This window comes from Oryzias latipes, chromosome 16, assembly GCF_053564925.1.
Source record: "Oryzias latipes strain Hd-rR chromosome 16, Olatipes_Hd-rR_3.1".
NCBI classification, from domain to species: Eukaryota; Metazoa; Chordata; class Actinopteri; order Beloniformes; family Adrianichthyidae; genus Oryzias; species Oryzias latipes.
Genome location: NC_136252.1, coordinates 23,529,419 through 23,554,865, shown reverse-complemented (window position 1 = coordinate 23,554,865; position 25,447 = coordinate 23,529,419). Strand labels below are relative to the sequence as shown.

At 39.3% G+C, this 25,447-nt stretch overlaps 1 protein-coding gene across 1 annotated transcript; it reads right to left on the bottom strand.

Annotated features, from left to right (window-relative positions):
- Window positions 1-569: 569 nt before the first annotated feature.
- On the bottom strand, window positions 570-24,472 carry clstn3 (calsyntenin 3). Its single transcript, XM_004078210.5, has 19 exons — window positions 23,995-24,472; window positions 23,292-23,358; window positions 19,725-19,847; window positions 17,542-17,752; window positions 17,190-17,398; window positions 16,246-16,395; window positions 15,425-15,610; window positions 15,048-15,335; window positions 14,453-14,565; window positions 12,584-12,743; window positions 11,829-11,888; window positions 11,557-11,705; window positions 8,088-8,236; window positions 6,227-6,453; window positions 5,947-6,108; window positions 5,710-5,855; window positions 5,415-5,550; window positions 2,524-2,708; window positions 570-2,437 (listed from the first exon to the last, which is right to left on the bottom strand). Exons 2-19 carry the CDS (start codon window positions 23,356-23,358, stop codon window positions 2,288-2,290), a joined length of 2,871 nt encoding a protein of 956 aa, XP_004078258.1. The 5' UTR covers window positions 23,995-24,472; the 3' UTR covers window positions 570-2,287.
- Between the last annotated feature and the right edge of the window lie 975 nt (window positions 24,473-25,447).

Below are 25,447 nucleotides of genomic sequence, written 5' to 3'. Positions count from 1 at the left end.
GGCTCCATCCGATTGGACCACAACATGAAGACGTCCATCCGGTTGGTCAAATCCATAAAGAGATTTATTTGATTCATTAAATACTTCACGCTGGCATAAGATAAGGTAACCATTTATTGCAATTTTCGCGGACTTTTGCAATATGCATATTGCACAGCTTGATCTTGCAATAACAATAAATTTGCGATTCATTGTGCAGGCCTAGTAAAAGACTGTAATATAATATATAATAAGACATACTGTCTGCTGCTTTAGGTGATGTAACCTTTGTGCTATCCTAGGCACTTTAACATTGGGTGTTGGGTCATCTAGACCCACTAGAGAGTGCGCTGAACCTTTTTTCTTCAATGATTTGTGAACCTCACTGGTGTCCATGAATTACATGAAATCTTTCCACCTTTATCATGGTAGGGAGAACATGTCAATGTAAGGGTGGGGTCATCTAAGATAGCACAAGGGTTAAAGTGAAAGTGATTGTGTTAGTGTGTTAACAGGAAAATAAGTTTAATATGGATACTGGGATTTTGTTGGGTGGCAGTTTCAGTGAATGCACACACTAGCAAGGAAACTTTTCTCATGGAGACGTCATATAGTGGCTTTTATTATGAATTTTGTAATGTTTTCTGACACTTCTCAGTAACAATTAGTCAGCTTAATCCACATTGTCAGTGTATCGATAATCACAGGTAAATCTCCAAACCGTAACATAGTATTAATATAAGTTATTTATTAATGCAATGTTTATTGGCTCTTTAACATCACACTCAAAAACAAGAGGCTTTATTTACTGACAACCTTAGCACTGCACATTGATAGGATACACAGACAGCAAGAGACACAGAGGGAGAGTGATGGAGAGGTGAAGGGAAAAGGCGAGTGGAGCGTGATGGGAAGGTAAAAATGACAAGCACACAGTTGTACATTTATTAAACCAAAATTACTAGAAGTAATGAAAACAACATAAAATATGGTCAACAAATAAAACAAAAAAATGGGGGAAAAAACCCTTGAAATGAGTGAAAGTCTTACAACAATGTGCTCTCCTTTTTTGTGACTCAGATATTGACAGGTTCATAAATTACAACATTATTACACACAAATTAGGAGACACTCATCAAGCCATGGGAATATCATCCTTATCACTACTACTATTTATCATTATTATATTACTTCTTTGAGTTGAAAAGTGATTCCTCATGTGGAAAAATGTTAAATTATAATCTGCTCCCTCTCAAAAATGTGCAGTAAAAGAGTGGATGCAAAATATAATAGTAATATCAATAACATCATAGTAGTCTTCATTGTATATACAGAAAGTTCATTACAATCAATACAATCAAAACTGCCCAAGCTGAGCGGACATTCTGAAAACAGCGAGGGGTAATGTTATGGAGTGTGTGTTTCCATGTAGAGCAGTGTTGTGGAGAGAGTCTATCTGCATGATAGCTGCTGCAGTTTTAACTCAATTCATTGTAGAAAATGCAACTTTGTAAATGCTCAGAATTGAACAAAGAAGTTTCATTTTGTATTCTATGAGTGTTGAAAAAGTGCCAGCTTGAGTGAGGGTTGTGCAAGAAAGCGTTTCAGTATTGTCAGGAGACTCAGATACAACGTAGCTTGAATCTGAAGAAGTAAACTAATCTCACAATAGAGGGAAGAACACCTACAGGTACGCCAGATTTAAGGTTTTTGTGGCTGTTACTTCTGAACTTGATGTCTTCACTCTTTGAGGGTAAAGGAATGTGTCGGAGGAGGTCGCAAAGAAAAATACGAGCTTGTGCACAGACTTCCCAATGCAGTTTTACAAAAAGTTCAGAGAGACGCATGTGTCGTCATCCACAACTCAATGCCTTCCTGTTGCAAATTGTTCTAGCTTATATTTGGAAAAAGTTTCATTGGTTTTTAATAACAAATATTAGACTAGATGTTTTATTTCAGTCCTTTTCAACCAAAATGACACTATACAGACACACGAGCATCTTGTGATTCAGAATTGGTGCATCACAAACAAGTTTGGTGGGGTTTCATCAAGCTCTTCATTTACATTAGTTGTTTACATTGTGCCGTTGAACATTTAGGTGGACAACAACAGCTTGTTGTTGGCTACAGGTCACATATGGCAATGAGTGTGGGGTGTATTACAGTGACTGTGTTGTGCGTAGTGTTTGTAAGCATACATTCCTTTGATCACGGGTGTCAGCAGTTGTTGACACTAAAAGTGTTGAAGTGTGTGACTGGTGAGCTGATTTGTGGTTTCCATGAGAACTGGCGCAGAGATGCACGTGGCTCAGTAGCGACGGGCGCTGCCGTCTCTACCCTCCTTCTTGATGATGATTCGCTGATCATCGCTGGCGTCGTCAGGCGTCTCCACTGCCTCTTCATCCTCCTCCCCCTCACCCTCCGTGTCGGCAGAGATGCCCATACGAGATTCATAAGACTATGAGAACACAAGAAAGTGTAGTTAAAAAAACATCGAAAAAACATTTTACTCTGATCACATCTGCGTAAAAGTACTGTTATAACCTCCATTGGGTTGACAATGATGGTCAGGGCAGAGTCGTCCCATTGACCGCTGCCCTCTTTGGCTCCGCCTCTTGTACTTTCACCTCGGCGATGAATGGAACGGATTCGGAAGACACCCAGGATCACCATGACAACCAGAAAACCCACACACACCATAATGATGACAGTGGCTGCTCCTGGTACCACTATAATAGTGCACAAAAAAATTTAATTTAAAATATATGTATACAAAATGGACAAAACATAAAGGAAAACACAGTTTAACCATAATTAAAAGCTGGTTTAGGTCAGCTAAAACAACAGTTCCTGCCAAAAACATTTAATTGAAGACTCCTTACATTAATTTTACGATCACAGCATTATTTTATCTTCAATTGTCTACAAAATATATTTGTTGTTAGTAAAAAGAATCTGTTCACTAAAAAGTATATGTGGACAACAGTGAAGTATAAATTTAAAAAAAATAAACAAGTATACAATTCATCTGTAAATAATTAAAATTTGATAAAATGACTAAAACTGGTTCCATTAATAGAATAATAGAAACCCATCCAACTTAATGGCCAGCTTTTGTTTCATTTTGGTGTTTTTCTTTTTTCTTCTTGTGATTTTTCTTTCCAGTCATTTTTGTGGCTTTATTTAGGCCTGAAAGCATCAGTGCCCTTTGAGAATGATACATGATTTTTCCTTCACACAATCTTTCTGATTTGTGAGCATTTCTGTGACAGGCATGTGTCATTAGTGTGAATAAATGTTAAAAAAATGGCCTTCCTTTGAAGGGGTGACTGTAACCTTTTTATGATTCACTCTGCTTTCTGGCACTGTGACCCTTTCTGATTGAATTGCTGCAGCTCACCTTCACATGGAAGCAACAGAGTCTGAAGACAAGGAAGGAATTTTACCAGAGTCGATTAATTGATTTTCTTAGAATGCATCAATCTTTATTTCTACCTTTTTTAAACTGCAATTTTTAAGAGTAAACTCACATATTTATTTTTCTTATAACAATACATTTAGTTGCTTTATAATAGTTTTCCCACACATAAAACTTTTCCAAAAAGTTAACTTTAGGCCCCCTTTAAGACAAACTGGACGTGTATGTGTGTTGGCTGAAGGCTACACCCATTCTATGCTTTTATACCAAAATCTGAAACCACACTCAGCTTATTCCAGGTTTTGTTAACTAGAGAGGATTCAAACCAAACCAGATGCAGACGGTGAAAGTGGTTTGGAAGAACAAACTGCTGAAGCCGACATGAAGAGTGCTGCTTTCTGGAGTAGCACTAAAAATACCTCTCTATGGTGACGGAATTAGGAGGTTAAAACAAACACACAGGTCACTTTGTAATTTCTTTTTTAAAATATATTATAAACTTATAAACACGGAAATTCTCATTGACTGTATCAACTGTGTCAGTTTTACATGTAAGGTTAAAAACGTTATGTTGGTCAAAAAAGGGGCATTTATGACAGTAATATGGAAATAATTAAAAAAATAATTAAACTACTTATAAGTTTAAAGTAAAACAAAATCACAGAGTTTTCTGCATTTAGGCATGAAACTCCCAGCAGTACTTGTGACAAACTGCCAAAAGCAACCAAAATCTAACACAGATATTTTGACCTTTTTAAATGCCCCATTAGTGGATAAGAGAAAACAGAATAAATTTGGTGTTCAAATACTAATTTCAATCTGAAACATATATTAATTAAACAATAATTTTAGAAACTGCTAACAATGTTTATTAAAAATCTTTTTCTTTCAAGTACAGCTCATTTTATTGCATTTTTGTAAGTTGTTTATAGATTTTAATTGCTTAGGATGCACTTAATCGATGTTATAATATATTTACTATACTTTTATATTGTAGGTATTTTTACAATTTTTTTTTCTATTTTTTAAAACAAAGCTTTGTATAAAAAGGAGGATTTTTGAAATAACAGAAAATACATTTTGTATATCAAGTTTTAAACTTGAGATGAACAAATCAATATTTCTCTACCGTAATTATCAGTTATATCAGTATACATCTTAGACTATAGCAAGTTCCAACTGAACACCAACTTATAATTAATCTGAGGTCAAAGCACAGGTACATCTTATCTGTAGCTCCTCTCTCCACCTGCCCACAAGAACAGATCAGTCATCAGCCTCTGCAGTGTTCCTGACTGCTCTTCACTCATGTGTGCCTGGTCCACAGCTGGCTGGCCTTGTTCATCATTTTCCCCGTGCGTTTCTTTGACTTGCAGGGATTCTTCTAGATTTTGTGTATGCGTCAGCTCTCTGATGTTTGTGTGCTAAAACCAGCTGTCAATGTCGCTCGGAGATGCTGAGCCCCTCTGCAGCAAAGCCCTGTGCGCCTGCCTGCCAACCTGCCTGCTCACCTGCTTGGTCTCCCAGACAAACCCTAAATCCAAGACCTAACTGCAAGTCAGTTCGGGTTTCATCATCTGCTGTTCCGATTAGGCACCCTGACTTCTGCAACACCCTCATCGTTAGTTTTTTGCAGTCTCATTTTAAACTCACATACCAAGTTTCTTCACTGACAACAAAGACAGTTACATGTTTTTCCAAATTTCTCATGTTCTTAGTTTTTCCTTTAGACTGGTACCTTGAAAGCTCAGCAACTGCAGTATATGTTCAATTTCTGATTACTCTTGGAATTTAGTCATTTTCAAGTAAAAGCCTTTTTAACTGAACATTTTTGCAAGAAGTAATTGTATTTTTTTACAGGTTGTTATCTGCTTAAAAAAAGGACAAAAATTTGAATCTTTTTTTCCAACTTTCATTTCCCTCTACAAAAGAACTGAATCAATTATAAAAGGTTTAAAGGGAATTTAGCAATAAAAAAAAAAAATCACACGGACAAAATATCGGAAGTCAATGTTACCAGAGTTGCGGTGTGGATTAGGAAGGTTGTGTCCACTCAGCTCCCCAGCATGGTGGGATGGATGGAGAAACTGCTGCTGGGAGGCAAGCAGGTGGGAGGGGTGATAAAGGCTGTCCAAAGAGTGAAGAAAGTTCACCTAAAAGAGGAAAACAACAACACAAATGTTAACCTTGTACTGTAAAATCTCATAATATCACAATATAATCTGGCTCAGCCCCCTTTTGGTTTTCACACAGAAGCTATTTCAAGAGTACTGTTTCAGATGGTTCTGAAGCTGTTGTGTGAGTGATGTCACCTCCAGAGTCAACTCATTGCTGGTGTATCTGCCGTTCATCTCAGAGCAAGACAGGCGGAACCGCCGCTCAAAGCGAGCAGAGCCCTTGGCTAGACGGTAGCGGATCGAGCGAAGGATGTCCTCGTACACGGAGATGGATTCAGCACCTGAGGGAGAAATCGGATGGATGTGATCCCAGCAAAAAGAAGTGTAAACGCTTATTTATTGAAACTGAAAGTTTATTTTATGAATCTGTACCTGTGATGGCAATGTAAGCTGTAGTATTGATGATTTCAAGTCCTCTCTCTCTGACAACATCCAAGTCCACCATAAGCTCCTCTCTTTCTGGGTTTAGCTCCTCCCCCAAAGGCTGCACCTCACAGCCATCCAAAGTGTGAGCTACAGCATCCGACATCAAAGCTGAAGGGCAACATAAAAAGAAGACAAAATATGAATACATTTTTACTGCTTCTAAATCAAAAATTGCCCAAAATGACCTGAAAAAAATGCAGCACGTTTGTCAAAAAGGATGACTGACCTCCACCCTCCATCCCCTGTGCTGCTGTGTTGACAGCATGTGACAGAGAGCAGATGATACGGAGCTCAGGGAAGAGGGGAACACCTGTGGAACCTTCAAACTCAGGGGCTGGGCGTGCCAGATGAGGTCCGACCCCCGACAGAGAGATCTGTGGAGCATCAGGCTGGAGAACCACCAGGTATCCTTCCAGTTGCTTGAGAGTCAGACAGCTCTCCTCATTGAAACATCTATCAGAGAGCCAACAAAAACACACATAAAAAAATAAATTAAAAAAATACATAGTTTATGCTTGGAAAAAACAACCACCAGCTTTTAGATTTGGCTGTTTCACTCATTTGGATGTTTATTGTCACATTTAGCAGTGCCATACTGGGTCACTGCATGTTTATGGGCCTTAATCTGAGTGTGAAATGTTGGGTGGCAGCTGGTGAGAGAGTGTCAAGAGGAAGGCAGACTGCAGGGTGAATCACAAGCTTCCCATTAGGAAGCATTATGATCGCTTTGGGAAGCTTGCATTTAGGCTTAATGCTGATTCCTGGTTAGTAGAACTTGCTAAGTCATGATATGAAAAAAAAGTTAATTTTTTTTTGTTAAAACCTGAGAGAAAAATGTTTTAAAACATATTTCTGAATCTCTGCAGACTTTTTTTTTAGATTTGCCAAAGCTTGGTTTCCACTCCTATCAAATTATTATTGACCTTTAGCTGAATTTAAACATAAATTTAGAAATGTTTTGCTCTCAGTTAAAGCAAATCCAATTGATGGACAACTGTCAACATATGCTTGTGCACTGGCACTAAAACTCCCCATCCTATGTGGAAAAGGGACTAAGCTGATTAAGATGTTTGTGTCTTTGTGCAAGCGTGCTATATTTCCACTATGAGGGGGGAGCAGCTGCTTCTATCAGCCTTTCCAGAAGAGCCTGCTGTTCTGCCATCTGGGTAACTCCTGCCCTCAAATCCGACTAATCTTCATTCACTAATAACATATGCTGGAGGGAAAAAAAAATCTACATTTGAACAGAGAACAAGTTGTAAGAACCTCAGTCTATGTCCTTCAAACCTTAAGATTTTAACAACAGACCGTCAGCCTGGTAATTATTTTTACTCATACAAACATGCTGCATCTCCTCCAAATAGTAAACAGTGTCTGAACAGGCTGCTGGTTTCAGTGTAACCGTAAAATACATGAGAGAAACATGTAGTCTGGACTCTACTCACTGACTTCATTCATATTTTCTCACTTAAAGTGACTGCTACAGCCAAAGAAGACGCAGTTTTTGAGCACTGACCCAGAAACAGAATTTGTGTGCTTTTTTACCTCCAGCTGATTTAGCTCACTGAATCCTGGATTGATAGCACACCATTTATAATATCAAAGGTCAAAATTACATGTGCGTCCTATTTTGTCCCTCTAGTTGGTTCATTGTTTTGTTTATGTTTTTGAAACAACTAAAAGACCCTACTAAAAAAAATGCAACAACTTTTACTGATGGTCTGTCAAAGCCACATTTACTTTGATGGAAAATGTTAGAAAAGGTTAGATCATTCTTTGCTATCTTCTGTTTATTCTTCATATAATAATCTCTTTCATGCAGCACTAATCACTATCATGGCTGGGTAAAGTCCAGATTTGATAAAGTCAGTGTTGAAGAAGCACAGCAGACAGCAGCAGTGTTTTAGACTGCTGAATGAATACTCAATACTAAGAAAATATAATATTAAACACTGTCATTTCCATTTGATGGGATTTTTTTGGGGGGGCCTTGAATTCACATCAGATGTGTATTGATGATGTTAAAACAACAGACTTTGTATTTGTTTTACTGGTGCTCATTTACATGTTTGTGAGAGCTTTAATACCTCAGTGAAGTGGTGAGCTTGAGTGGACGGACACCAGGTGTGGCAAATCGAAGCGAGTTCCTGTAGGTGACCTGCTGCACCGCGCGATTGAAGCTCTCAATGTCGTCTCCTTCCAGCACCAGCACAGACTGGCTCGGGTTCACATGGACCTGCAAACCCAAACTCTTTTAAAGTCCATACAACAGCTAAATGTGTCAGAAAAAGCTTGGATTTTCAATGTGATCACCTTCAAACTCACTCACACTTCCTGTTCCTGAAGAATGTTGCACAGTTTCACAGAAAAACTGCAGTTTTTTAGTGTTTGGAACACTCTACAGTATAAAGTTGAAAACATCTACTTCTTGGCAGAATCTTGATTGCGCTTTGGTTTGCCTTTTAGTCTTCTGCTAAATTATACCCCCGACACACTAATGAGGCCCTCGGGTGCCTAAACTCGATCATTGCAAATCACTGACTACAAAACTGAAAACATCTTTCTAGCATTTGCAGCTAAAATGAATGTATTCAAACTTGGACCTTTCAGTTCTCATAGTTCCGTTTGCTGCATATCTCTCCACCGTTGACATATGAGGCAATTGGTCAGGATGCTGACCTTTTGTCCATTTGGCTGTATAAACCTTGGAATCCATACAGGTTTATAGACACAATAGAGACAAAGAGCAGCCTTGGTTGAGTTTATCACACATGAAATGAATATAAAATGATGCTGGGGGACAGAACTGACTGAAGCCTAAAGTCTTAAACGTTCTAAAGAACCTCAAGCGGGACAAGAATAACAACACAGTTTAGGCTTTTAGGCTTTCTCCCAGTCCACCAAACAAGGTTGGACAGATTCCAGCACACATTCTGTCACATTGATGACAGCTAAAGATCTGCTCCAGTGAGAACAAAAACACATTTCTCAAAAATCAAAAACAGCAATTCCTTAAATACGCCCTCTGATTGTTTTTTAAACAGATAGCCTAGCTTGCTTCACAGAGACGAAAGTCCTCAGTCTTTAAGTGATGCTGCAGAGGCACATGAAACTAAGCATCCTAACAACATTCAATCCCTTCAGGAATTATGGCAAGCATCACCTGCCTGCAAGCCCTGCTTATCGTTTGACTACCTCATCTACCGCAGCAGTTCCCTCCAGACTTCACTTTCATTATATCAGAACCTCAAAGAATAACTGCCAAACTTTTTCCTCATATGAGGTTTAAGTTGAACAGTTTCTAGCTTCTGCAACACATTCTCAGTGCATCTTCACCTTCAACCACCAATCTTTAACTTAGTGGTGTGTCTCGGTGTCTAACACACAGAGAAACACAAAGACTGAACCACTGTGTTTTATAGATAAGGGGTCTGCAACTTACAAAAGTAAGAGAGCCAGCTGGGTCAGTTTCTTACAGACCAAAACCCATCTAGAGCTGCAAAGTCTCACTTTGCCGCTTAGAGAAATACAGTTTATTTATGTTTTGTGGCCTTTATGTTGCTTTTAAATATTTACAATCATTGAATTATAAAAGGCTTTTGTTCTTTAAACAATTTGTACTACTTCTACTTGTAACAGCATGAAAGCTCCTTTCAAAATAAAATACACCCTGTGTCAAATAAGATCCTCCTGCTGCAGCAATTTTACTTGAATTAAAAATCCAAGAAAGGCCAGGCAAACATGACATTATGTCTCATTCTGACTTTGGTGCATCGTCAGCCGTTTCTCCTTTGACTATCAAATATTGACATGGCAACATTGACGTAGAATCCGATTTTTTTTCTTTTTCTCTGAACAACAACTAGACCTGTTGTGCAGCAGGAGATAGAATTTGTGCTTTAAGATCATTCTAAAACCTAAACCTTTTACCTTTTATTTTGCTCAGTTATCAGTAAAGTTAAACAAAAAAGCTTCATTAACTTAAACAAATTCATCACAATTACAAACCCATTATTACTCCATAAGACTTATAACTGTGACTGACAAAAGTTGGAGCACAAATCATTGGTTCACTTTAAGGCATTGCCCTGCATCACACTGCAAAAGATACGCCACAAAACAAGAAACTTTAAATCAAACTATTCCTGTCCTATGCCTGTCTTTTATGCATCAAATTGAATTTTCAGGTCTCTTCAAGATGGTAAGACCTAAATTGTGCAAAACCTCATTCATGCAATATAAAAATGAGCAAAGAAATTAGAGAATGCTGCAGAACTCTTGGCATAGCAATGACTTAATTTTACTTTCAATCTCTAAAGAATTTAAAACACCCTTCCTAAGGTTTTTAGTTTTTCTCAGTCCACAAAAACAGTTAATATCTCTCTAAATAAAGGTGTCACTGTGCCTACACATGACTTATAATTACCTACAGAAGAAGAACCTGTGAGATTTAACAAGTGAAGGTTACAAAAACATTTGGCAACTTAACTGCAATGAATCAGCCATCCATTAACAGCTAAAAAAAGAAATATTCAAATGTGCGGAGAAAAAGACACTATCCAGTAATCTAACTTTTCTGGATAACAGAAATGTCTTCATGGTTTGTGTATCCTAAAAGTTTATAAAACTCAAAATGTAAGAAATTATAACGGCCTCAGACAGCACCGACAGTTCTCGATTATTTCTGGCTTTGACTGTGGAATCCATATTTTAATGGCGATTGAAGGTTTTGGAAAAAGTGATAGAAAATAATGGCTTACTATCAGAAAGTAAAATATTTAGTAAAAATAATTAAACTTTTTAGATTTTGGCTCCAACTACTTTCTATATCTGCATTTAAAAGGATAACTTGGTTGCATTGGATTGATTTTTTCTTTTTCTTTCCTGCTTAACGAGCTCTATGATTGTGATTGCACATAAAAAGCTTTTAGAGGTGGTATTATTGTACTTCTTATTGTACTTCTTCTCAAAACTCTCTTGCCAGACTCAATATTCTCTACTTGCAGACTTATACTGGTGTATCTCAATATTATTTTTCAGCACTTAAGCTTCTTGCATAGTACTCAAAGGTCTAAAATCTCAGCTTTTCCCATGGCATTCAGATTCTTTTGTGCCTGGATAAAAATGTCTTTATTTTTGTCCCTGGTAAGTCTTAGAATTATTGAAAAATTACAGAGTAAAAGCTGTGATAGTGACACCAGATTTGACATGGACCCATTTTCATTTCATTTTTGAAAACTTGACTCAGTGTGAGAATGCTTTTAAAAGGCCGCAACACTAAATCTGCTCACAAATAAGAATTTTTTTGAATAAAAATGTAGATTTTTTTAAAAGAACATAATATCTGACTGTTCTGCTCAAACTAATTAGGAAAAAAGATATTGTTGCACGACTTAAAGTTAAAAATAAACACTACTACAGAAATAAATAAAGAGGCAAATGAAAGATCAACAACTGCTTAACGCAATTTTGTTTTGTTTTTAAACCCCCCCCTCAGGCAAATCACAAAATTTAGAAAGAAAATAAGAGAATAATCACATGTTTCAGAAATGCTACCTTCATTCCAGAGCCCAAAGTTTCCAGGTCTCCAAAATCCAGGCCCTCCCTGCAGGCGTAAAGACACTCCACCACGCTATGAGGCTCCACGCTCCCAGGGCGCACCGTCACCCCTGACAGTAGGCCGTGGTACCCTCCAACGTATTTCACTAAATAGTGAACACATCATTTAGTGTAGCATCACACAGATTGTAATTTGTACACAAATCCAGTAATGACAGAGCAAAGCAGGGCATCATCCCTCTGACAACCACACAAAACACAAAGGTCACCTGCATCTTTGCTCTCCGGAATTGTGTTGTTTACTATCTCCTTCTGCTTCTCCTCAGGCTCTGGAGGGGAAAGGCAGGGAGTCACAAAGGGGAGCAGAAAAACAACCCACAATGAGGTGCACAGAAACACACTGGAGTGTTTTGAGCTATGAAAAGGCAGTGAGAGGAAATGAAAAGGTGAAAAGATAGAATAATACTTATAAATAAATAACTCAAGCCTCCAAAGGCAAATAAATTGAAGGCAATCTTCAAAAAGGCAGCATCACCTCATTATCTACTAGCACCTGCTGCTGCGGTGACGGCAGACCCGTCAAGACGGGGACTGTGAATGTGTGTGTACTTTGACTGGTAATTGGCAGCCAGAGTTTTCCATTTTAACCCGTTTTTGGTTGTAAGTGGCTGATAGCTGTCTCCTCTTGTGTTTTTCTGCAGTTCTGAATAATTGATAAGTCGGTGATATTATTAGCCTTTAGAGACAAATGCTACAACCATGATGAGAGAAATAAAGGGACGGACACACACACACACACCCACACACACACCCACACACACACACACACACAATGTCTTCTTAAGATGCCTCATGGGGGTTTGTAGCCTGCCATAAATTAAAGCCAGCCATTTCTAATATTTGATTCAAAGGACGCTTTGGAGAAATGCAGAACATAGTGCAAAGCAGTGGCTCATAGCGTTCAAACATTTCAGAAAATCTGTCATTAGGATGTAACCTAATGACAGACAGATCTGTGCCTTACCCCAGCAGGCTCCAATGAACATCCTTTGGCGGGGTGCTGGGTTAGGAATAGCTCCGTTATCATGGATTAGGGCGGGGTCGAAGGTCACACCATCCACATACAAGGTCACGGAGGGGAACTGGACACTGAGAGAAAGATGATGCCATTCGCTGTCACACACCTGTTGGACAAACAGAGCTATTAATAAATAAAAAAAACTTACAGTACTTGCTGCCCTCTGGAAATACTTTATTTGTGTGAATTTTATCTGCAAAAATCCTTTACTGGGAAAACAAAAAACATTTAACTGAAGTCAACGTAAATCTAATAAATGTATAAATTCAAAGAAAAAATACAAAAATTCATACTGCTCAAATGGAAAGAAAAATACCCTCCAACCTTCAACATGTGGCTGAAAGACCTTCTGCACTTTTTGGTGCTGGAGAAAATTCGATCCTCTATGAAGGGATCGGTGCAGAGGTTCTATCTAACAAGGAATCCTATATTGGAGCATCTGAGAAACTTGGATGTCATGGTTGCCAAAAAATGTCTGTGACTGGTCTTGTAATGTGAATAGGTGTTTTTTTTTTTTTATTGTGTCCCGCCAGGTGTCTAAGCTTCTGCAAGACTTGAGACTGAATGGTACAATGAGAGTGGGAGGGAGGGGGGGGGGGGGGGGTATGTTGTTTTATGTTGTTTCATGTTGTATGTTTTGTACTGTTTCCAAAAAACAAAATCAATAAAAAGACTTGGTGCAAAAAAAAAATAACACAAAAATGCCTTCATTATTAAGTCCATTTTATAAGGTAACACCCTACAAAATAATTTGGAGACTGAAACAAGGCAAAAAAGCCAATAATTGCCCTAAAGCAGAGAACTTGAGCTAATTTAAACAATTCAGCATAGTAGTTTTTTAATGCTGTCAGACAGGAGCAGTGCAGCAGTAACAAGGGTATTAAAAAGTTGGGGCAGAGAAGAAAGATGGGGCTAACCAGATAACATTGTTCAGACAGAGGGATCTAACAAATCTTTTCTGTATCAGCCCGGCTTTGTTTAATCCAAGCTACTTCAATCTGTCTGAAACCCAAAAATTCAGTCAAAACAAGCCGGCTTTAACTCCTCCTCCATCACTCACCATGTAATATTTGCACGCATGAACACAAATGCACACTAAGCAGGTTCTAAAAATGCTTTTTTGCCCTTTTTATTTTACTTTAAAACCCTTTTTCTTGAACACATATGGATGTAAATAATATAGGTTGGTGGCAGGTGGAGCAGTAAGTGGAACAAACATTTACAGCAGATGGGGATTTTCTGTAAACTTTACTTTTTTTAATCTCCAAACTTTTAAATATGAAAGTTTTTAGCTGAATTAATGTGTTAAAACCAATCTGCGGCAAGTAAGGGACTTTATTTTGCTTCATTCTTATGCGTCATGGAAATTTCTAAATACATCAGTCACAATTAGCCATCAATTTAAAACTGCACACTGCAAATGCTGCAGGATATTTTGTGTTTTTGTCTGTGAACGTTTACACAGGGTAGATCACGGCACTGAGCCTTTTATGCAAGACAAGCACTCTGTGACAAATTGCTGCCAAGAGACAGTTTTGGTTCTGCAGGCATGTGTGAAAACCACTGATGATGCAGATAATTGTGCTTTAATGTATATTTATAAAAGGTCTTTTGAGAAAGAGTTCCTCTTAGCTAGTAGCATGACAGCTACATCTTTTAAGAGGAACAGTCAATATGCTTCATATGGCACAGAAGGAAACAAAAGAAGGAAACAAAACTCAAATCAATGTTTAGTTCATTTGCAATTAATTTTAAGGTAGAAACAGGAAAGAACTGATGCAATCGAAACTATTGGAGATGCAGTTCCCTGGATACCTGCTCCAGTTTCCATAAGAACTTGACAGGCCGTGCAGCTGAGACATCAGGCCAGTAGAAGAGGGAGAGACGGCAGCCGTGGACAGAGAGCGAGTAATGAGAGTACGAGTCATCTGCAGGATGGGAGTGGGAAAGCAGAAAAGTGGGAGATAATTGAAGAATCTGAGTAGTTTGGATAAAATGTCTTAATATAATCCAATTTTCTTTCAGGTATATATCTAGAGAGGTAGATGTGGGAATCATGAATTTCTTTTTGGGGGTGTCTTTTTGGTAATAGATTTGGCCAAGAGAGCAGGTTGGTCGATAACTTTGTTTTTCAGAATCAAAACAAAGAAAGAAAGACAAAAAGAAACGCCTGGTTCAGTTAAAGAGTTTCAAAGTGTCTTTGCTGTTCGCTTGGCTGCACAAGCGGAACAGATTTGGGGCAAGATCCTCTCTCAGTAGCACCTTGTTAAAACTTCTTTTTCCCTTTTCATTGTGAAATAGTGCCCAATTAAAATTAAGATTTTTTTTACCTTTCCCAACCAAATTATCCTTTTGAATTATATTGAAACTCTTGGGAAACCACACAGGTGATGTATGAGATGACACATACCATTCTTCATGGTGCTGCACACAATAATCTCCTCCTCTTTACGACTTCCTCGGGTTTGAGTGGTTGCGGGCTGAATATTAGCTCCACCCCTTCGCATCCACAGCTGGAGAGTGAAATGATCGCCGGACAACGCTGACACAACTGGATCAGGTACAACGGCGACATGGTTGGATCCGTTAAAGGAGAAGACTAAAGATGAGTCCGAAGAAGGGAGAGTTGGCAGAGCAGCGGTCCAGTTGGCTGCAGGTGATGGAGGTGGGAGGAGGTCGACTTCACCCCTGACAGCACCTGACAAAAACAAAAAGTCAAACATAGGCATCGATGTCAATAAAATTACTTTATATGTCATCTTATAGTTCTATGAGTGAAGAACTCACCACATAGTCGACGCACAGATCTGTCAGAGTAGCTGTCTCGATCGCAGCCCTTCCCAATGTGGCCAGTCTGGAGCTCTACGGTGGCCTGGATGTTCCACACAGTCTCTTCACATGTTTCCAAATGCAGGCTGGGGAATAGAGGGATACTGCCTGATCCAGGTGTGTACTCCACACGCTTGGTCCATCCTGAATAAAAAAAAAAAAAAAAAGATCACAACTTTTGCCTTTTATCATAATTGGTATAAAAAGGGGAATAAATATAAATATATATAATACATGATCATTTGTTAATAACATAAAATATAGTAAAACGAAGAATAAAAATTAAGTAACTTGCATCAGTTTGCAAAACTTTTAAAACTACGACAGGTTTAAAATCTTTCCTTGAAGAAATGCCTAGAATATTGAACATACTTTCAGGAGAATCAAAGCCAAGGAGGCTTAAACCTTGAAGACAAAATACCAAACAAAATTGTAATTTCCCCCCATTGTAAAGTGTGTGACACTGATTTAGGCAGAGACAGATCACAAAGGATGTTGAAATACTGCCTACAATACAGCAACTCTAATCTAAAAGTTTATTCTCACAGTTTAATTAATCCCCTTCTTTTAATATTTCTAATCTAAACCAGCGACCCACTTTGAAAAAATCAGCTTTTGATCTAAAGTAACAAAAATGTAATGGCAGCCCACACAGGCTCGAAATCAAAGTGATCGTCTTGTTCAGCAAATTAAATGAGAAGTCCATATCTGGAGGCTGCAGAAAATGATCTCTGGAACCAAGCTGCAACAGGACAAGAACTATCTGGAACATCTGTTACCCATCCAGCCAGGTTTGCAGGACGGCTTGACCGTAATGGCAACCTGGGCGTCAGCCTGAGCACGATTCTTCCCACAGTCGAAGGCGGTCACCCAGAAGGTGTGAACATGCTGCTGCTTTGAATCCAATGGCTCAGTATTTTTAATGTTACCTAGGAAACAGAGAGCAACAAAGAGAGGACTTGACATAAAGGAAAAAAAAAAACGTGAAAATAGAAATAGAGGGTTAGTCATCAACAAGCTGGTGTGATTAAAAGCCCAGCGGAATTGAAAGCATAATGATAACACTTCTAGATTAACAGAGACACTTCCTTTCTCTGTGCACTCTATTTGACGGCGGAAAGAGAACTGGCAAAAAAAGTGGAGGAAGAGTAATTGCGGTGCAATGAGCGGTTTTCCTGCTTTTAGAGATAAAGGTGAATAAACAACATGTATCTCTTAAAAGGCAGCCCACATTTGTCACGCCAGCTGGAAAAAACAATGGGTAAGGAAGAAGATGCTCTGGCATGGAGAGAAAAAAGCTGAAGGGGAAAAAGAGCCGAAACGTTGAAGAAAAGAAATTTCGTAAGAGGTTGGGGGCTGAAACTATACTTCTCTTTCACGCAGCACCCATCCGCCCCAACTCAGAAAAAAAAACCTCATTATAGTCTGAAAAGCCCTTTAATTTCTAAAAAAAAATCTCTTTAGCTGTTTTGTCTTATTAAAAAAATATTTCATACACGTATGTAATAAAAAGAAAAATAGTAGATTACCAAAAAAAAAGCAAACAGCTGTTCTAGAGGTTTCACACAACTATTGGCTGCCCACACAGGTTTATCTTATAACATTTTTAACTGATGTTTTTCATGAATTACGCCAAATTCGTGTTTTCCATGCATTGGAAGCTAAAAGCAACAGCAATAAATAGTCTGTCGCCAATGTATTGGCGACAGACTGAAGTTCTCACCATCATTGTCAATAGCGAAGGGCACATTGGGAGTGATGATGTCATAGAAGCAGATCTGGCTGTATTGCGGGGAGCAGTCGGCATCCAAAGCCTCCACGCGCACGATTCGATCAAATAGGCGTCCTTCAGGGACCGAGGCCTCGTAGCGGCGCTCCACAAACACAGGGGAGAACTCATTGACGTCATTCACACGAACGTGCACCGTGGCCCTGGGGGTGGGGGCAGAAGAGAGACAAACACAGGCACACACACAAATGAAAGCAGCAACATGAAACAGTGATGTCAGGATTGTCTTTATAGCGCTAAACACGCTTAAAAACGTGCTCCTTTAGAGAACATGAAGGTTCTTCACTTGTGGGATTTCTTGCTGTTGACTCCGTCGGGTCCCTCCCCGCAGTCATAGGCCTGGATGGTGAAGCTGTGCTCGCGCTGGCTTTCACAATCCAGTGGCTCCTTGGACCGGACCAGACCCTCACCGGTGGAGCGGTCCAGAACCACTGCTTCAAACTGGACCGTACCCGAACCCAGAGGGCCATTATGAACTCGGAAGCCACAGATTTCACCTGTGTGGAGCAGGAAAAAAAAAAGTGAAAACATTCATCCAAATATGAGAGAAGCAACACTCAGAAATCAGAAAATAATATTTGAATTTGTATAAATGCTGTATAAAGCTTTAATTATTAATGTAATTTAGACAAAACCTGCCCAGCTCATGACACAAATATGCTTAGTTTGGAGCACTGAAATGCTCAATAGGCTTTTTTTATTGTGCATTTGCACATCTTTGCCCACAAAATGTCTTTTTACAGTAAAATATTAAGAGGAACAAAAAAAAGATCATGCTGGTTTGGCAGCTTTTTTTAATGTTAAAATAAGCTTGTTTCCTTCTCCTTTAATACAGTTTATAATTTTGAAAATTACACCTAAAACTGCACAAGAATAACATAACATGCTTCCAAAATAAAGGTAAGCATATCTATAAACTAAACATAAGATGTGAAAATTTAAAAAGCACAACAGAAAGTCAACAGTGGTAACAATTTGTTTCTGATTGTGCTGCGTTGTGTCATTTTTCAGAGACAGTAAGATCACATGGATTGCTGCTGTGCAGCACCTGCACTACAAGCAGGCAGTTACACATCCACACCCTTGTACCAAAAATCCATGTTGCTGCAAAACATAAAAAGTCAAAGATACTGTGTGCCACCATTATAAATGCTTGCTTTCACGTGTTCACTGACAACAGGAGAGATGCTCCTTATTCCTCTCTTGGGATCTGAAATCCATGATTTAGTTGCAGTTTCCACTTCGCTCAACGCAGGCCAGGAATAAAAGGCACATTTCTAAATCTCGTTTCTTTTTCATATTTCAGCTGCAACTTGGATTTGTTCAAGGACAAATGGTGAGTGTTTCCTAAAATTACTTTCAGATGTGCCATTCTATTTTTACAATAAAATCCTGTCTGATTTTGACATATTCCAGAAAATATAAACCCATGACAGTTTTTTGATCAGTAGCTAGTTAATCCAATCAATAAATGCAACCTTTAAAATGGTGTGCAAATACAAATATTTTAATAAACATTTAAAAATAAGCATTGTGAGCACCTCTTTTCCCTCTTTTTTTTGCAAGACCAGCCTCTTGATTATTTAACAATCAGTACATGATACTTTTATTTTTATTTTCTGCACCATTAAAACTGCTCTGGGAATGGAATTGCACAACAAAGTAAAATATATCTGGATATGTTAGCCATTATTTCCAACTGTCCACTCCCAGGTGGTCATAGACTCTAAAATAGGACACAATCCAAAGATAAAGCACCATAGGGGACAGCAAAAATGTGGCCGCAGAGGCATTTAAATTACTTAATAAGTCTTCATTACTGAATACGCTGTGCCAAATTTTTTTCAATAATGAGAACACAGTTATCTGGGAAAATCCCTTAAGTGAATCTTTATCTAACATAGCAGTCATTATCAGAGCAGAATAGTAAAACAAACTGCAAGTGCGGTTAGAAGACTAAAAAATGTGATGAACATCGGCTAATCTTTAAGGGCGAGTCACAGGTCCAAGCTCAAACAGCTAATTTCCTCCTCCTTTTAAAAAAAAATATGAATATATATATCAGGAAGCCCCTAGCAAGTCAGGTTAATCTTTCATAGTTTGACTGTACGAGATAATTTCTAGGAGTCCAACAACAATCCCCTTATTTCATCAGGCTGCAGAGGCAGAGTGCTGCTGACTGCTGCTGCAATGAAGCATTGAATTACACTATGACAGTCTAAAAATAGGATTCGGAGGTCTCTGTGAGTGAATACTTTGCCTTCGATATTTAGCCTGTAGGACAACATTGCTTGAGATGGCAGAAAGCTCAAAAACTAGGGGCGTAGTTACTATTAAATCAACAAGGATATATATCTCTAATGGTTAAAAGCTGCATCCTCTTTTTCTTTCTTCATTTTTAACTATGATTCAGTTGGCTTCCAGTTTCCTTGTCATCACTGTAAGATGTGAACACTCAGAGCCAGTTACCAGCATAGTGAAGGGGGGCGTCTTTGTCCAGAGCAAAGAGAGGGGGGTTGAGCAGCACGGTGTTGTCATTCTCCATGACAATCCCCTGGTACTCTGTCTCGATCCATGGCTTGTGCTTATTGGCTGAACGGCACAGAGAGGAGACCAAAGAGGTTAAATGGAACAATTATAAGGGAACCAAAGCAGTTATTTTTAACACTCAATTAAGGAGGAGAACATGGCAGGAGTGCATGTGAGTGGGAGAAACACAACGTATGTGTGGCCACAATCCGATCCCATCCAAACAGACCGCCTTCCCCCTGTTCATGTCGAGCACCACTCTGGACTCCCTTCTTCTTGACGGCATAATTAAAGAGAGTCTGTTATCCCTCACTCACACTCACTCACACAAATTTGAGGCTCACATCAGTGGCCAAACTGCCAAAGGGGCTTCTGAAAAACCCAGTCAAACGCCTGAGGTTTACCCAGAATTTAACCTTTAATTGTGGATTAATTATTCATCCTTGTGCTGAATGTTCTGTGCTGAGTGATCAAAGATCTAGTTAATGAGCCAGAAGGGTGACGATTTTCCACTCCAGCAAAGAGCAAAAACAAAAAGGCCAAGTGCCCGTCCTCTGTTGTCCCCAATCTCCACGTAGAAGCTGAGGAGATGGAAATCCGGAGTTATGTTTGCTTTGTTGTCGCACCGCTAAATTTGGCGTAAAATCTGAGGGGAACTAATTCTGCCGTCTTGGTCTGAGGGAAGAGATTGAGAAGAGGCAAACGCTGCTGGTTCAAAATCTGATCAAACAGTTCTGCCGTCAAGCAGAAAGCTGGGTATCGCTGACAGTCTGTCAGTTCTGTTTGTTTTTCCTCATTCTTGTGTTTCTCTGTGCGGGTTGGCCGTGGTTCTTCTGGACGGCTCCGCCCTCTCTCTGGTGGCACTCCATGGATTGGCACACAGCTATGGAGTCCTAAACTGTTCATAATTAAATAAATAAATATTTAATGAAATAAATATTTCACAAGGTCATTTATTTATTTAATTAAATATTTATTTATTTAATTATGAACAGTTCAGGACTCCATACACAGCTGCCTGGACTTTAGGTTAATTTGTTTGCGCTGTGGTTCTGTTTCTGCACTCAAAGTGTCAAAGTGCAGCTTATGCTTAGTGCCCTGCTCTGGCACAACTTACTTTATTTGGTATCTGATGTCGACTTCTGTTATGCTGTGGATTTTTCCCCATCTAGAGTGGCGCTTTTTGTTTTTAAAAACATTTAGTTTCTCACTCCAGCTTGTCATCTGCGTCATCCTTATACCCCCATAACAACTGCTTCTTCTTTTTTTTCCTTAGAATACTGTCTGCAGCCCTTTCAGAAGCCATGCTGGAGGACATAAATATGTTTTACCCTCTCACTCGTACAGACTAAACAGCAAGATTTATTGCTTTGGTACTTTTATCTTATGAATCATTATACTACGAATTTGCCGTACGTCACCCATACATTATGTACTTTATTTTCACGTCGTGTTTTTGGTGCGCTGTTTATTTCATGGGCCATCTTCAGGGAATATTTTAATGCAGGGAAACGGCTTTCTAGCACAAAGAAAAGGAAGCAGATGATTTATTGAAGTGGAAATGTTACTAATTTTGCACATCAATCAATGAAAAAAAAAACTTAGATATTGAGGGATTTATGACAAATATAACCACTTTGCCTGATCTATCTTGTCATTGCTTTAGTGTTTAATGATGTGAAACTAAATAGGTCATTTTATGACTTATAAAAACCCTGAAGAACATTTCTCTATAAAAAATCTTTTACATAATTTGTTCAAATAAAATTGTTGCAGACAGTTACTGAACTATCCAGAGAACACTTTAAAAATAGGCCTATTAGTAATCTTCTTACCAAGAATTCATATCTTAAGAAGAAAATTCTAGTCACAAAAACACATTTTCTTAAAATCCCACACCAGACATGTTTAAATCTATCGCAAAAACGTTTCCAGTGGTCTTTTATTATGATGCTGTTTTTAGCCAAGATCAATAAACCTACGTCGTTTTCTTTCAGCAGAGCAGCAAGAATTCCTTAGAAGTAGTGGGTGGGACTGTTCGTGCAGAGTAAGCTCGCCCCCTTCCCATCATCCATCTGCATTCCCATTAGCTTACGAGCAATATAGGAGCTATCCAGCTGTACAGTTTTGAGCCACATGCCAGCTCAGACGAGGAAAACAAAGACGCACATGAACCTATTTATCTGCAAGTAGATGCATCAGAATGAAGCGCTGCAGGGAGCTTGTGGGTTGCTGTAGTAACTTCGACGTCACACCTATTGTCTGCTCCTGATTCACAACGATTTGAATAAACAAATACCCAGAAAAGCAATTTTTAGCTTAATTTTCTTTATATATGTCCTCCATCATGAGAAAATTCTACAAAAAAACATTAAAACACAATTTTCATCAGACAGGGTGTTTAAACTAAGATTATTTTTCTATTGAAAAACTTTCTCAATAATATTATTTTTCTTGCAAGACAGAAACCATTTTTGTTGATAGAATTGTCTTTTTACTTTCTTAAGATTCTGTTTTTACATTGAAGAAAATGAGTAATTTCCCAACACTTTAAATAACAGAAAATGACCTTGTTTGATGTCATCAGATTTACTCAAAACAGGAAATAATTTGGCCAAATTTGTCTTCTTTCAGTGCTTTAAGGACATATCAAGAGGTAAAAGCCACAGAATTATCCGTGTCCATTCCAAAAAGTTTAACTCAAACTCCAACCCTGACACATCCTTTGGCTTCCACACTCCATTATTGTGTCTATTTTTTTAGTTATCTGTTTCCTGCCCTACGTCCTACCCTCCCTCCTCCCACCACACTCCTATGTAGCATTAATCTGAGCATCAGGCCGGTGGATTACATCCAGGATTACAGATTGAGAACCATCTCGTTCCATCCCTCTGCCCCCCAACCCCATTTGGCACTCCTTCTCTTTCTGTCACTCCATCGCTCATCCATCCATCCTCATCTGACCTCCTCTCTATCGCCTATGTGCAGACAAAACATCCACTATCTCCCCCTTTGCTCTTTTCTTCCAGCATCACCTGATCTCACACACACCACCTTCACCCCCCACCCCCCCACCCCATCTTCGCTCCCTTTCTCTTCCTCCTTTTCGGCGTGCATGTCGTCCTGTCACGGCTCCCTCTCTTCTTCCTCTCCCCATCTTTCCTTCTGTCGCTCTCCTCCACCTTCCTCTCTGAGATGCTCTCCCACCGCTTTGCCCTCTCAACATTCCCCTTCCTTCGGCAAGATAATCATTGAGACAATGATGTTGAATCAGTCATGGTTCTCTACAATGATAAATCTGCCGCTGTCAGGGAAACAGATCTATCATCTCAAGAGTCACGCCACCAGCAGAACAGGCACATGCACATGGGTCACCAGCACAGACATGTGGGCTCAAATGCACTGAATAACAATCAAGTCGACTGGAGTCATGAAAACCCACAGGAACCTCAACACTCCACAATTAGTCGTCAAAAATAATAAATAAAAAAAGGATAAGGAACTGACCTTTGTTGCCATTGGCAACCGAAGTCAAGCAAAGGAGGAGGAGGGATAGAAAATTCATTCTGTCCATCTGAGGGAGGTAAAGGAAAGTAAAGGGAGAAGGGGGGACAACAGGGTGGGGTGAGGAAAGAGAAGGGGGGTACATGCATCAATGACTGATCAGCAGTGAAGGAAACAAGTACAGTAACAAGACAGCGGCACACAGCTGTGGCTGTGCAAAGGAAACGGCTAATAATTAGGTGAGCATCATGGCTGATTAGGAGGAAGATAAGTTCTGTCCGAACGGAGTGAGCATTTCCGGAGAATTCTGGTTTCCCCTCAAAGATGCATTGATGTGCTTGCAGATAGGCCGCCTTAAATAGCCTGTGGAGCATGCACGTTCCTGCTCATGAGTGTAGCTGGAAACGGTGGGGTGGGTGGGTGGGTGGCGGGAGATATTAAGTCAGAAGAGATTTTTTGGCTCCAAAAATCAAGGCCTTTGCGTGATTTTAAGTGCCCCTCTTCCCTTTATATATATATTTGTATTTCAGCAGAAACAACAGCCTATGCGACATTCAGATTTACCGGCTGGCTCTGACACACATCTCCCCCACCCTGATTTCCGCCGCCATCCTCGGCTCAACCCGTCCAAGTTTCTGCGGTACAGCCCAGTTGTGCGGGGGAAATGTCGCAGAAGGACGGCTGGCTGAGGCAGCGCTGACATTACCGTGCTGAGTGCGGTGATGCTCCTGGTTGGTACCCTGCCTCTCTACGCTCGCAGCATCCGCCTCTCACGCCCCTGCCGCTCGGCTCGGCAAACCCCCGCAGGCTGACGGCGAAACCGATCCTCCGGGATGGAGAACGAGGAGGCACGAGGAGGCTTTACAGATAGAATGTGAGGAGGACGATACCAACTGACGTCCTTTTTTTTTCTTGTCGTTTTAAAGCGGAAGGGGGAAAAAACGGTTGGAATATTACGCTGAGGTCCCCTCCCTCTCTGTGTTTCTTGCCCCGCCCACACTGCGTCCTTCTTCCCTCTGTTTTCCTTCACCCCCCCCCGTTGCTGCTCGGGCTGTTTTCTCCTCATTCAGGGACTCAGACACCAATTAGTCTCACCGATCCGTCAAACTGCACGATGACTAGCACCCTTACAGACCCCCCTTCAACTTTCTCCTTTATTTATTAATTATTTTCATTTCCTCATTGCCTCGCACTGCAAGATGACGTCATGCACTCAGTTTTGCCTTTTTGGTAGGGGTGTATTCACATCATGATTTGTAGATGACAATACGGTTCATATTCGATTTGGGTTCAGTTTGAAAGATGCGATTCACTGATCTAAACTCGATCCAGGACACCTTTAGCCAAAAATTCAGCCAGTGTGACTCAGAATAATACCTGCATTCTGACCAGGGCATGTCAAGTTTTCCAGATTCCTTGTTTTTCTTGTATAATAATCAAGTGTAAATTAAATGTGTGCACAAACAAGTAAACAAGATTGAATGCAAGTGTTTTCACTAACGATTATTTGAGGAATATTATATGATCCAAGCAGATGCATCTGTCTGAGCCAAGATGTTAATTAAATTTTTATACCATTCTAAAATCATTTCAAAATGAAATAAAGCATTTATATCGATATTGGAAAATACTATTTTGAAATGACCAATTGCCATCAGAGCAGACAACACACATGATGGCAGCAAAAAATGACCAAGTCGTCATTACGGTTCAATGTGTGGAAACATTTCTAATAATGTTCAAATTGCATTATTTTATATGGAAAAACAAAAGTGGGCTGAACTTTACGAAACTAAAATGTGAATTGTTTTGCCATTAATTTTTGTTTACTTGTACACATTTACACTTGATTATCTTACAAGAAATCTGGAAAACTTCACCTCAACTGTTCAGTATCCAGGTATTTATCTCTGAGTGACACTGGTTAAATTCTACAGAGCCCATACAGGGCCATTGAAGAAAAAAATTTTTTTGAAGCAAAACAAAAACAAAACTTTAGTATCCCGTTAGTACCGGGTGCGCACCCGTTAGTTTTTTTCTTTTAATTCAAATTTTTTTTCTTCAATGGCCCTGTAGGCGCTCCGTAGCATCAAATTGAATCATATTGGTTAATATGACATGAGTCGAATCGTTGTTAAAATAAATTATTAAACCCCTAG

Excerpts from the sequence above, each read along its gene's own strand:
- clstn3 (XM_004078210.5), bottom strand. The coding sequence starts at position 23,358 with ATGGACAGAATGAATTTTCTATCCCTCCTCCTCCTTTGCTTGACTTCG. Across the intron at positions 15,336-15,424 it reads ATCTGTGCGTCGACTATGTG|GTGCTGTCAGGGGTGAAGTC; the intron begins GTGAGTTCTTCA and ends TGTTTTTGTCAG. Across the intron at positions 14,566-15,047 it reads GTGCAGCACCATGAAGAATG|ATGACTCGTACTCTCATTAC; the intron begins GTATGTGTCATC and ends CCCATCCTGCAG.